Source organism: Callithrix jacchus, chromosome 5 (genome assembly GCF_049354715.1).
Source record: "Callithrix jacchus isolate 240 chromosome 5, calJac240_pri, whole genome shotgun sequence".
NCBI lineage: Eukaryota > Metazoa > Chordata > Mammalia > Primates > Cebidae > Callithrix > Callithrix jacchus.
Window position 1 is genome coordinate 46342173 of NC_133506.1, and position 12065 is coordinate 46354237.

At 49.0% G+C, this 12065-nt stretch overlaps 1 protein-coding gene across 6 annotated transcripts in view; it reads left to right on the forward strand.

The window, feature by feature from the left end:
• The window catches only part of BCAS4 (breast carcinoma amplified sequence 4), a 90243-nt gene that overhangs the window by 16533 nt on the left and 61645 nt on the right, over positions 1-12065 (forward strand). For all 6 annotated transcript variants that reach the window (XR_013535255.1, XM_002747669.6, XM_035298919.3 and 3 more), the window contains exon 2: positions 9918-9989. Coding sequence is in view for 5 of the 6 variants with exons in the window: in XM_002747669.6 (XP_002747715.1) it covers positions 9918-9989 (72 nt within the window). In the remaining variant the exon portion in view is untranslated. The remainder of the gene's footprint in view (positions 1-9917; positions 9990-12065) is intronic.

A 12065-nucleotide genomic window follows, 5' to 3' on the forward strand; every position in this document is an offset into this window, starting at 1 on the left:
CCTGACCTTATGATCTGCCGCCTAGACTTCTCAAAGTGCTGAGATTACAGGTGTGGGCCACCGTCCCCAGCCTGTGCCTATTTTTATACCAATAAAATGCTGTTTTGATGATGATGGCCATATATATATATATGTATATATATATATATATATATATGTATATATATGAAATATATATGAAGCATATATATGTGAAGTATATATATGATATATGTTTATGAAAAATATATATATATTTTTAGATGGAGTCTCACCCTATTGCCCAGGCTAGAGTGCAGTAGTGCCATCTCAGCTCACTGCAACCTCTGCCCTCTGGGTTCAAGCGATTCTCCTGCCTCAGCCTCTGCAGTAGCTGGGATTACAGGCTTACACTACCATGCCTGGCTGATTTTTATATTTTAGTAGAATCGTGGTTTCACCATATTGGCCAGGCTGGTCTCGAACTCCTGACCTCAAGCCATCCACCCACCTTGGCCTACCAATGTGCTGGGATTACAGGCATGAGCCACTGCACCCAATCCTTATAGTATATTTTAAAATCAGGTAATGTGATGCCTCCAGATTTGTTCTTTTTGCTCAATTTTGCTTTGGCTATGCAGGTTTTAGAATTGTTTTTTTCTAGTTCCGTGAAGGATGATGGTGGTATTTTGATGGGAATTGCATTGCATTTTTGGTGACTTATGGCAGTGTGGTCGTTTTCACAATATAAATTCTACCCATCCATGAGCCTGGGATATGTTTCCATTTGTTTGTGTCATCAGCGATTTCTTTCAGCAGTGTTTTGTAGTTTTCTTAGAAGTCTTTCACCTCCTTGGTTAGGTATATTCCTAAGTATTTTTTTATTTTTTGTAGCTTTTGTGAAAGGAGTTGAGTTCCTGATTTGATTCTCAGCTTGGTTGCTGTGGTGTATAGCAGTCTACTAATTTCTATGCATTGATTATTGTATCCTGAGACTTGGCTGAATTCATTTCCAGTTGTAGGAGCTTTCTGAAGAGTCTTTAGGGTTTTCTAGGTAAACGATTATGTCATCAGCAAACAGTGACAGTTCGACTTTCTTTTTACCGATTTGGATGCCCTTTCTTTCTTTCTCTTGTGTGATTGCTCTGACTAGGACCTTTAAGTTATTTTAAAATGTACAATTAAGTTATTGTTGATTCTTGTTGTCCCGTGGTGCTGCCTAGACTTTCTTATGTGGCTTCTGGTTCCCGGAGGGTGATCAGAAGCTGCGACGTGTCTCGAGGCCTAGAACTGGAAGTCACAGAGCCTTGCTCCCATCATATCCTGTCGGCCCAAGCAAGTCACAGGCCAGCCCAGATTCGGTGGTGGGGAGGAATGGATCCCATGTCTTCACCGGAGGAGCTGCAAGGTCCTTTTGCAAAAGCAGTGTGGGATGGGAGGGAGTTGGAGGGCCATCTTTGAAACATAAGTACCTATCATTTGCCAGATTTCATTCTAGGCTGTGGGAACTGAAAGTTGAATGAAAGAGATGAAAATCTGTGCCCTCCAGAGGTTTCCTTGTGGTGAGGAGATGACAGGAAACAAGTTGAGAAAAACAGGTGGTATGTTAGGTGGTGACAAATGCTAACAAGAAAAGTAAATTGGGGAAGGAGGACCAGGAATAGGGGAGCTACAGGGTCAGGGAAAGCCTCACCAAGAAGATATATTTGAGCAAAAGCTGGAAGGAAGCAAGAGACAATTTTCACCAGTGAAGGGAGCAGCAGGTGCAAAGGCCCTGGGGTGAGGCTGTGGCTACTGTTGTGGATGGGGGCTGGGCAGCAGGCATGGAGATCAGGAGGAGGTGGAGTCTCCAGATGGGGAAGGGCTGGGGAGGCCTCCTCTTAGGTGTTTCCTGAGAGGGTGGAAGATGAGGAAGGACTCTTAAAAAATTGAAACCAGGCATGGTGGTGCTCATCTGTAGTCCCAGCTTCCCAGGAGGCTGAGGTGGGAGGATCCATGGGGCCTAGGAGTTGGAGGCTGCAGTGAACTATGATCCCACCACTGCACTCTAGCCTGAATGACAGAGTGAGATTATGTCTCTAAGAAAAAAAGTCGATATATGATTCACTTATACATTTATGATTTTAAAGTGTATAATTTGTTGGCTTTTAGTATATTTACTGTGTTGTGTAGACATCACCATGAGCTAATTCCAGAACATTTCCATGACCCAGAAAGAAACCCCATCACCGGCCTGGGCATGGTGGCTCACACCTGTAATCCCAGCACTTTGGGAGGCCAAAGTGGGTGGATCACGAGGTCAGGTGTTCGAGACCAGCCTGGCCAAGATGGTGAAACCCCATCTCTACTAAACACACAAAAAACTTAGGCAGGCATGGTGACACGTTCTTATAATCCCAGCTACTCAGGAGGCTGAGGCAGGAGAATCGCTTGAACCCAGGAGGCGGAGGTTGCAGTGAACCGAGATCACACCACTGCACTCCAGCCTGGGCACCAGAGAGAGAGTCTGTCTCAAAAAAAAAAAAAAGAAATCCCATCACCATTAGCAGTTATTCCCTCCTCTCCCTGCCAGTCCATCCACAGGGGCAACCACAACTCTACTTCTTTCCATCTCTGTGGATTTGCCTTTCTCTTTGGACATTTTTTTTTTTTTTTCTGAGATGGAGTCTCACTCTGTTGCCCAGGCTGGAGTGCAGTGACACAGTCTTGGCTTACTGCAACCTCTGCCTCCAGGGTTCAAGTGATTCTCATGCCTCAGCCTCCCGAGTAGTTGAGACTACAGGCTCATGCCACCATGTCTGGCTAACTTTTGTAGTTTTAGTAGAGATGGAGTTTCACCATGTTGGCCAGGCTGGTTTCAAACTCCTGACCTCAAGTGATCTGACCGCCTCGGCCTCCCAAAGTGCTGGGATTACAGGCGTGAGCCACTGCGCTGGCCTGGACATTTCTTAGAAATGGAATCCTGTCATGTGTGACCTTTTGTGCCCGGCTCTTCTCACTTAGCATTGCATTTTCAAGAATCGTCCATGTTGTAGTGTGCGTCCGTGCTTCATTGCTTTTCACTGACAAATGATATTCTGTTGTATGGATACGCCACGTTTTGTTTGTTCATTCATCAATTAATGGGCATTGGGTTGTTTCTGGGTTTGTTTGTTTTTTTTGAGACAGAGTTTCACTCTTGTTACCCAGGCTGGAGTGCAATGGTGCGATCTCAGCTCACTGCAACCTCTGCCTCCCGGGTTCAGGCAATTCTTCTGCCTCCGCCTCCTGAGTAGCTGGGATTTTAGGCACGCGCCACCATGCCCAGCTAATTTTTTGTATTTTTAGTAGAGACGGGGTTTCACCATGTTGACCAGGATGGTCTCGATCTCTTGACCTTGGGATCCACCTGCCTCGGCCTCCCAAACTGTTTTTTTTTTTTTTTTTTTAAGAGACAGGGTCTCGCTGTGTTGCCCAGGCTGGAGTGCAGTGGCTATTCACAGGCGTGATCCCACTACTGATCAGCATGGGTGTTTAGACCTGCTCTGTTTCTGACCTGGGCCAGTTTACCCCTCCTTAGGCAACCTGGTGGTCCCCTGCTTCCAGGAGATCACCACATTGATGCCACACTTAGTGCAGACACCCGATCCGCATAGCGCACTACAGCACAGAACTCCTGGGCTCAAGCGATCCTCCCACCTCAGCCTCCCAAGTAGCTGGAACTACAGGCACAAGCTACCATGCCTGGCTATTTTTTTTTTTTAATTGAGATGCAGTCTTACGCTGTGTCCCAGGCTGGTGTGCAGTGACGTGGTGTTAGCTCACTGCAAACTCCGCCTCCCACATTTAAGCAATTCTCGTGCCTCAGGCTTCCAAGTAGCTGGGACTACAGGCTTGTGCCACTATGCCTGGCTCATTTTTGTAGTTTTAGCAGAAACAGGATTTCGCCATGTTAGCCAGGCTGGTCTCAAACTCCTAACCTCAAGTGACCTGCCTGCCTTGCCTCCCAAAGTGCTGGAATACAGGCGTGAGCCACTGCACCCAGCCTTTCCTACTTTTTGATTGTAATGAATATTGAGAGCATATGTTTTCACTTCTTTTTTATTTATTTTACTTTTTTTGAGACACGGTCTTGCTTTATTGCCTAGGCTGAAGTGCAGTGGCACCATCATGGTGCCTTGATCATCTGGGTTCAAGCCTTTCTCCTACCCCAGCATGCGAAGTAGCTGGGACTGTAGGCACATGCCACCATGTCTGGCTAATTTTTGTAGTTTTTTTTTTTTTTTTGGAGAGATGGTATCTCACTATGTTGCCCAGGATGGACTTGAACTCCTGTATCAGCCACTGTGCCTGGCCTGTTTTCATTTCCTTTGGGTACACTGCTTGGTCATAAGGTGACTCTGTGTTCCTTTTGAGGAGATGCTGGGCTGGTTATCAGAGCAGCTGCGCCGTTGTACCCGTCCCACCAGCAGTGCGTGAGCTTCCCGTTCCTCCTCATCCTCGCAGCCCTCATCAGTTTCCATTTTTGTGATTGCAGCCATCCCTGTGAGTGCAGAGTGAGGATTTGGGTGGGGAGAGCTTTTGGTTTGGTTTTGAAACGGAGTTTTGCTCTTGTTGCCCAGACTGGAGTGCAATGGCGTGATCTTGACTCTGCAACCTCCACTTCCCGGGTTCGGGTGATTCTCCTGCCTTGGCCTCCCTGAGTAGCTGGGATTACAGGCATGCGCCACCATGCCTGGCTAATTTTGTATTTTTAGTAGAGACGGGGTTTCTCCATGTTGGTCAGGCTGGTCTTGAACTCCCGACCTCAGGTGATCCACTCACCTCAGACTCCCAAAGTGCTGGGATTACAGGCATGAGCCACCGTGCCTGGCCTAGGGCTTTTGTTTTAGCAGGACCGCACAGAGTAGATTGAAGGGTAGTAAGAACAGGAAGCTGGGACCAATGAGCAGGCTACTGCCGTAGTCCTGGCAAGAGATGATTGTGCCTTGTGCCAGGGCGGTTGGCTGTATGGGAGAGAGAGTGAAGCAGCTGGATTTGGGTAGAGACATTTTGAAGGTAGAACTGAGAAGATTTGCTGGCAGATTGGATGGGGTGGGAGATGGGAGAGAAGAGTCCAGGGTGCTTGGAAGTATTTGGCCTGAGCAAGGGGGCGATGGAATTTCCATTTGCGGAGTTAGAGAGGATCATGGGTGGAGGATCTTTTTGCATTTTTTTGTGCCAGTCTCTTGGTGAGCAGGGCCAGCCCCTCTCCGTTTTCTGGGCATTCCCAGCTGGGAAGCTAGTGCTGCCATTGTGAGAAGGGGGGATGTGGGAAAGGAAAGTGAAAACCATGATTTGCAGGTGTTAAAATAAAGCAACCCCACTCACCGTCTCCACCGGCCGTTTCTGAATGTCACTTACAGTTAGCCTCTCACCTCCTCCCCTCTGAGTGAAGCCTTTTCTGCCCAGGGAGCTGCGGAGAACAGCAAGGGCATCCATTTGCTCACAGGCTGTTACAAAGGCACGTGGGCTATAGCTTGGGGACTCTCATTTCTGAGGCCACTTAGGGGATTATCCTGTGAGAAAATTGTCCCATGAGTGATTTGTGGGCATGGCGGGCTGGCTTATCCTGAGTGCTTTCCTGTAAGTTGGGACAATTACAGGACAGTCAGCAAACGCTCTCTACGTTCCCTCCTGCTTTTGGGAACCTCATTAGGTACCAGGGGGTGAGGTGGGGACTGACCATAGCTGACTAGCAGCAATGAAGGGAACACATTCCTTTTTCTTTGCTTTTTTCTGAGAGAAGTCTTGCTCTATCACCCAGGCTGGAGTACAGTGGTGCGATCTCGGCTCACTGCAACCTCTGCCCCACAGGTTCAAGTGATTCTCCTGCCTCAGCCTCCCGAGTAGCTGCGATTACAGGCGCCTGCCCTGCCACACCCAGCTAATTTTTTGTATTTTTAGTAGAGACGGGGTTTCACTGTGTTAGCCAGGATGGTTTCGTTCTCCTGACCCCATGATCCACCCACCTCAGCCTCCCAAAGTGCTGGGATTACAGGCGTGAGCCACCGTTCCTGGCTGAGGGAATGCATTTCTAACCTCCCCAAAGACATCTTGTCTTTGTTTTGAGACAGTCTTGTTCTGTCACCCAGGAGTGCAGTGGCACATCACAACTCACTGTAGCCTCGACCTCCTGGGCCCAAGTGACCCTCCTGCCTCAGCCTCTCAAGTAGCTGAGACCACACAGGCATGCACCATTATGCCCAGGTAGATTTTTTTTTAAATTTTAATTTTAGAGACAAACTCTCCCCCTGTTGCCAAAGCTGGACTGTAACTCCTGGGCTCACACGATCCTCCAGCCTTAGCCTCCCAGTGTTAGGATTATAGGCATGAGCCACTGTACCTGGCCCCAGTAAACATCTGGTTATACATTCTAGCTCTGCAGTTAGAGTGCTCAGGGTCAAATTCTGGCTTTGATATTTATTAGCGGTGTGACCTTGAATAAGGGACTTAACCTCTCTGATCCTCTATTTCTCAATCCATAAAAGGAGGAAAATAGTACTACCTACTGCATAGGGCTCTTGTGAGAAGTAAATGAGGTAATTCAGATACAGTGGTTAGCCCTTGTTTTTATTCTATGGTAAGAGAGATTGGGTGGGTGCAGTGACTCATGTTTATAATCTCAGTACTTTGGGAGGCTGAGGCAGGAGGATTGCATGAGGCCAGGAGTTCGAGACCAGCCTGGGCAACATAGTGAGACCCCTGTCTCTACAAAAATTAAAATACAAAAAAGAGCTAGCTATGGAAAGCAGCCCCTCATCATGCACCTGCTATGTGTCAGCATCCGTTAAATGAGTTAGCCACATTTAGGATGTCAGGTTAACCTCCTGACCACTCTTCCAAAAGGGCATGATGGTTCCTGTCACAGGAGAGCCAGCAGCAGTGAAATGCAGAGGTGAAGCCATCGGGTTCCAGCTGCACAGCTGGCAGAGGGGAAGGTCAACCCAGCAGTGCCATGACCACGCCATGCTCTTCCTGAGTGGGCCAGGATGGGTTGCGATGCGCTTCCCGTAAGCACAGCGCTGCAAAGACATCTCGGGAAGGAGGCATCCCACCCAGCTGGGGCATGGGCTTCCATGGCTTCCCACGCACTTTGTGCGTTCCTAAGCGTATCTGGACCCAGGTCTGTGTTGTGTGCACCTGCGCTCCCAGGATCTCTCTGTCACCCGCTGCACCCCGCTCCTTTCCTCTCTTTCTCTTTCCCCTGAGTCAGAAAGAACAACCAACCTTCCCCCTCTCCTAACACTGTGACCTCTTGGCTTCATCCTTTCTCCCTTGGGGTGATAATGATATTTTCTCGTTGTAATTTAACTCGGGTGGGGGGATGATCTTTCTTTTTTTCAGTCTTCCCGCCCGTCTCCCTCACTGAGGCACAGAAATAGTCCCAGCTGTGAGATGAAGGTTGCAGGGTTTAAAATTGCAACTTGGTACTATTTATACTCCAGTCTGAAAGATGTTTTTTTGCGCAGTCGTTTATTTTGTTGTGGTGGAGATGGCTCATGCTGGAGGCAGCAGGAACTGGTGGTGTATAAACAGTTCTCTGGGGACAAGTGGGTTGCAAGGGAGCCTTCAGGTGCAGAGGGCGGGGACTAGGCCTGCCCAGAAATCCTAAGCATGCCTCCCTGGCAAAGGACGGTGTGGCCTGGTAGGCAGGGAAAGCGGATCACGTGCTGGTGAACTTTCTTCCTGAACGCCTGGGCATTACAAAAATAACAACAGAAACTGGTATTTTAGAAGTCATAAAAGTGAACATACTTGAGGGAAAAGAAAGATCTTTTTTTTTTTTTTTTTTTGAGATGGAGTCTTGCTCTGTCTCCCAGGCTGACTTGATCTCTGCTCACCACAACCTCCACCTTCCGGGTTCAAGCAGTCCTCCTGCCTCAGCCTCCTGAGTAGCTGAGACTACAGATGCGTGCCACCATGTCCGGCTAATGTTTGTATTTTCAGTAGAGACGGGGTTTTGCCGTGTTGGTCAGGCTGGTCTCAAACTCCTGAGCTCAGGTGATCTACCTGCCTCGACCTCCCAAAGTGCTGAGATTCCAAGCGTGAGCCACTGCACCTGGCCAAGCCCCTAATTTTTACACGGGTGCGTGAAGCAGTTGTATACTGGCAGGCCCTTTGCACATTCGTGATTGGCTTCATTTGTGAAGCATTAAAGGTTTTGTTTTTTTAAAAATGTGTTCCAATGTTTAAACATTGGGGCATTGCCTATTAAATTAGAATTTCTGACTTCTCTTGGAAGATGGAAAGATCTGGCAGCCCCGGGCCTGCGTTTCCTGATGGCGGCTGGTGGCCAGCAGCTGAGGGCTGGATGGGTGTCTCTCAGACCACCATAAGCCCGATGGCTTCACTCTGTGTTCTTGTCCAGCCTGATAACTGGGTTTATTATTTTTCTTCTTCTCTTTTTTTTTAAGACAAGTTCTCACTCTGTCACCCAGCCTAGAGTGTACCCAGCCCAGTGGTGTGATCACAGCTCACTGCAGCCTCAGCCTCATGAGTAGCTGGACTACAGACGCACACCACCAAGCCTGGCTAATTTTTTTTTTTTTTCTGAGTCTCCCTCTGTCACTTGTCATCTTCACTCACTGCAGCCTCTGCCTCCCGGGTTCAAGCAATTCTCCTGCCTCAGCCTCCCAAGTAGGTAGGACTACAGGCACCTGCCACCATGCCCAGCTAATTTTTGTACTTTTAGTAGAGACAGGGTTTCACCATATTGGCCAGGCTGGTCTCGAACTCCTGACCTTATGATCCACCTGCCTCAGCCTCCCAAAGTGCTGGGATTACAGGTGTGAGCCACTGAGCGCAGCCTAATTTTTTTTTGTTGTTAAAGGGATGGAGTCTCCCCATGTTGCCCAGACTGGTCTCGAATTCCTGGTCTCAAGTGATCCTTCTGCTTGGCCTCCCAAAATGTTGGGATTATAGGCATAAGCCACTGTGCCTGGCCATGGAACCTTTACATAACATAAACAATTCAAGTTTCCCTTGTCTGACTCTCTTCCCCAATTCCTACTCCCCAGGGCTAAGCCAACCCTATTAATAGGGTTTCCAAAGAAACTATAGGATACCTGGTTGGATTTGAATTTCAGATAAACAACAAATAATTTTTTTTAGTATAAGCACATCCCTTAACTATTAGCAGTTTGGCACATATCATTCTAGGCCTTTCCCTGTGGAGCCATGTACATTTTTTTTTAATTGCAGAAAACTGAAACTGGAATTTTTTTTTTTTTTGAGATGGAGTCTTCCTCTGTCTCCCAGGCTGGAGTGCAGTGGCACGATCTCGGCTCACTGCAGCCTCCACCTCCCAGGTTTAAGCAGTTCTCCTGCGTCAGCCTTGGAGCAGCTGTGACTATGGGCACATGCCACCATGCCCGGCTAATTTTTGTATTTTTAGTACAGACAGGGTTTTGCCATGTTGGCCAGGCTGGTTTTGAACTCCTGACCTCAGCTGATCGCCTGCCTAGGACATTTTTTGGCATGATTTGTATCCGACAGTGTCTGCAGCTTGCTTTTCCTCTCCAGGGTGTCACCGGGGACACTGTGTTTATCAGAACAGGCTGTGAGGCTGTGGACTGCATCTGGATTAGGATCCTGGCCCTGCCTTTGTTAACTGTGTGACCTTGAGCAGGTTGCCCCACCTCTCTGAGCCTCCATGTCCTCATCTGGACAAGGGTAGCTTTGCTATTTCCCGTATTTGTTGATCTTGTCCCTTTTGGAAGCTGCGGAGAGTGGAGAGGCCATGGTGGCTTTAACTAGTCCTCCATGATGGGCGCCAGGACTGCTGCCCGTTTGTTGCTCTTTCAAATGAGGCAGTGGAAGGGGGTCGAACAGGAGCTGGGCACATAATCCTAAGACTTAGTTTGCTTTAAAAAAAAATGAAGGGTGTTTGTCTCCCTGGAAACCACTTACTAATCTCCAGGATATCGTCTCTTTTTCAGGCGAAGGAGGTGGAGGAGACCATCGAGGGCATGCTGCTCAGGCTGGAGGAGTTCTGCAGCCTGACCCACCTGGTGAGTGGCTGCCTGGCCTGAGAAGGGTGGATGGAGGCCCAGGCCAGGCTTCAGGCCCTTGCTGGAGTTTTCTGGGGAAGCCATTTTGGTGGTGAGTTAGCAACCAGAAGGAATGGGGCAGTGGCCAGCAGTGAGAGGAAAGCCACGTGCACACACTCCCTCCTCCCTCTCTCTTCTCTCTCTCTCTCTCTCTCTCTCACTCAACCCCAAGTGCTTCCTAAAGCAGCCATCTTGATCTCGTCCTTCCCCCGAGATGGTTTTTATTCCGCAGAGGAGCCAGGAGTGGACCACAAGGTGGCACTCTTGGGCACCGATGCAGGGAGCCGTTCAGCGGGGACGCTAGACTATATTTAACTTTCCTCAGCTCTGCGCCGTCCGCTGTGCAAACATGGAGACAGGCAGGAAATGGCTTCAGGCCTGCGAGGCCTAGGAGGAGGCACTTGCTCAGGCCACAGACCATCATGGGGTTGGGCATTGAGTTCCCTCCTGAATCCTTCCTCTGTCTCTGCTTTTCCCTCCTTCTCTGTCTGCTTGGCCCAAATCTCCTCTTCTGACTGGGGAGGAAGATAGAAGACAATGGCCCAGAAGACAAGGCCTCCCATGCCAGAGTCTCTAGAGATCACCTCTAGAGGTGGGCGTGGCAGCTCACACCTGTATTCCCAGCACTTTGGGAGTCTGAGGAGGGCAGATCACCTGAGGTCAGGAGTTCAAGACCAGCCTGACCAACATGGTGAAACCCCATCTTTACCAGCAATACAAAAATTAGCGAGGTGTGATGACGGGTGCCTGTAGTCCCAGCTACTGAGGAGACTGAGGCAGGAGAATTGCATGAACCCGGAAGGCAGAGGTTGCAGTGAGCCAAGATCACACCACTGCACTCCAGGGTGATAGAGCGAGACTATGTCTCAAAAAAAAAAAAAAAAAAAAAGAAAAGAAAGAAAAAAATTGCTTCTAGATCCCAGTACCCCCCCAGGATTGTTGCCAGCCAAGTGTGGAGCCCTCATGAGCACTGATTGAATTTTCTAGAAGTTCCCAAACTTATTAGAGGCAAGCCAGCAACCTGGGCTTGAGGCGTCTGCCTGCAGGCCCAAAGAGTAGAGCTCCATATTGTGATCAGGCCCTGAGTCTCCCCAGAGTGGAGGAAGCCTGCCCGCCTGGGCCCAGTGGCATCCATTATGTCCCTGAGAAGCACGGTGTCTGGACCCTGAGAGCATTTGTGAGAACCCAAGGGAGTAATAGTAACCACGGCCCCAGACATTCATTGATCACCTTCCTTTGTGCCTGGCACTATTCAAAGCCACCCAAGAGAGCAGGCACCAAGTTATCCCTACATATTCAGTGGACCTTGGCCCAGCCTCTGGGGTCATAGCAGTGGTCTCAAGAAAACCTATGTGGTTTCTTCTCTTGAGTCAATTTTTAAGTTCAGATGTGGGTCCAGGTGGGAGCTGGGTAACAAGACAGGCTTTTAACAGCCTGGATTGTCCTTTCTTTACCACCAAACATCGAGTTCTTTCCTTTCTTTCCCTGCTTTTCTTTTTCTTTCTTTCTTTCTATCGACAGAGTCTTGCTTTGTTCCCAGGCTGGAGTGTTCAAGCGATCCTCCTGCCTCAGCCCTGTAAGTAGCTCCATCTTCCAGGTTCAAGTGATTCTCCTGCCTCAGCCCCCCAAGTAGCTGGGATTACAAGCAGGCGCCACCACACCTGGCTAATTTTTTTTTTTTTTTAGTAGAGATGGGGTTTCATCATGTTGGCCAGGCTGATCTCGAACTCCTGGTCTCAAGCGATCCTCCCACCTCAGCCTCCCAAAATGCTGGGATTACAGGCATGAGCTACCGTGCCCGGCCGCATTGGGCACTTTCTCATGAATGGGCCCCGTGATGAGCTTGAGTTTGCAAAGAGATTTCAGTCCATCTCCATCCCCACCAAGCCCCAGTCTATGTGGGGAGACTAATTTGGGTACCAGTTGCTGCCATCCCATGCTACAGTGCTGTTGCGAAAGTGAGGTCAAGGTGTGAAGGGATTTCGGAGCCAGGGGTGTTAAGTCCTGCCTAGGAAATTGGAAAGGCTTCGCAGAACA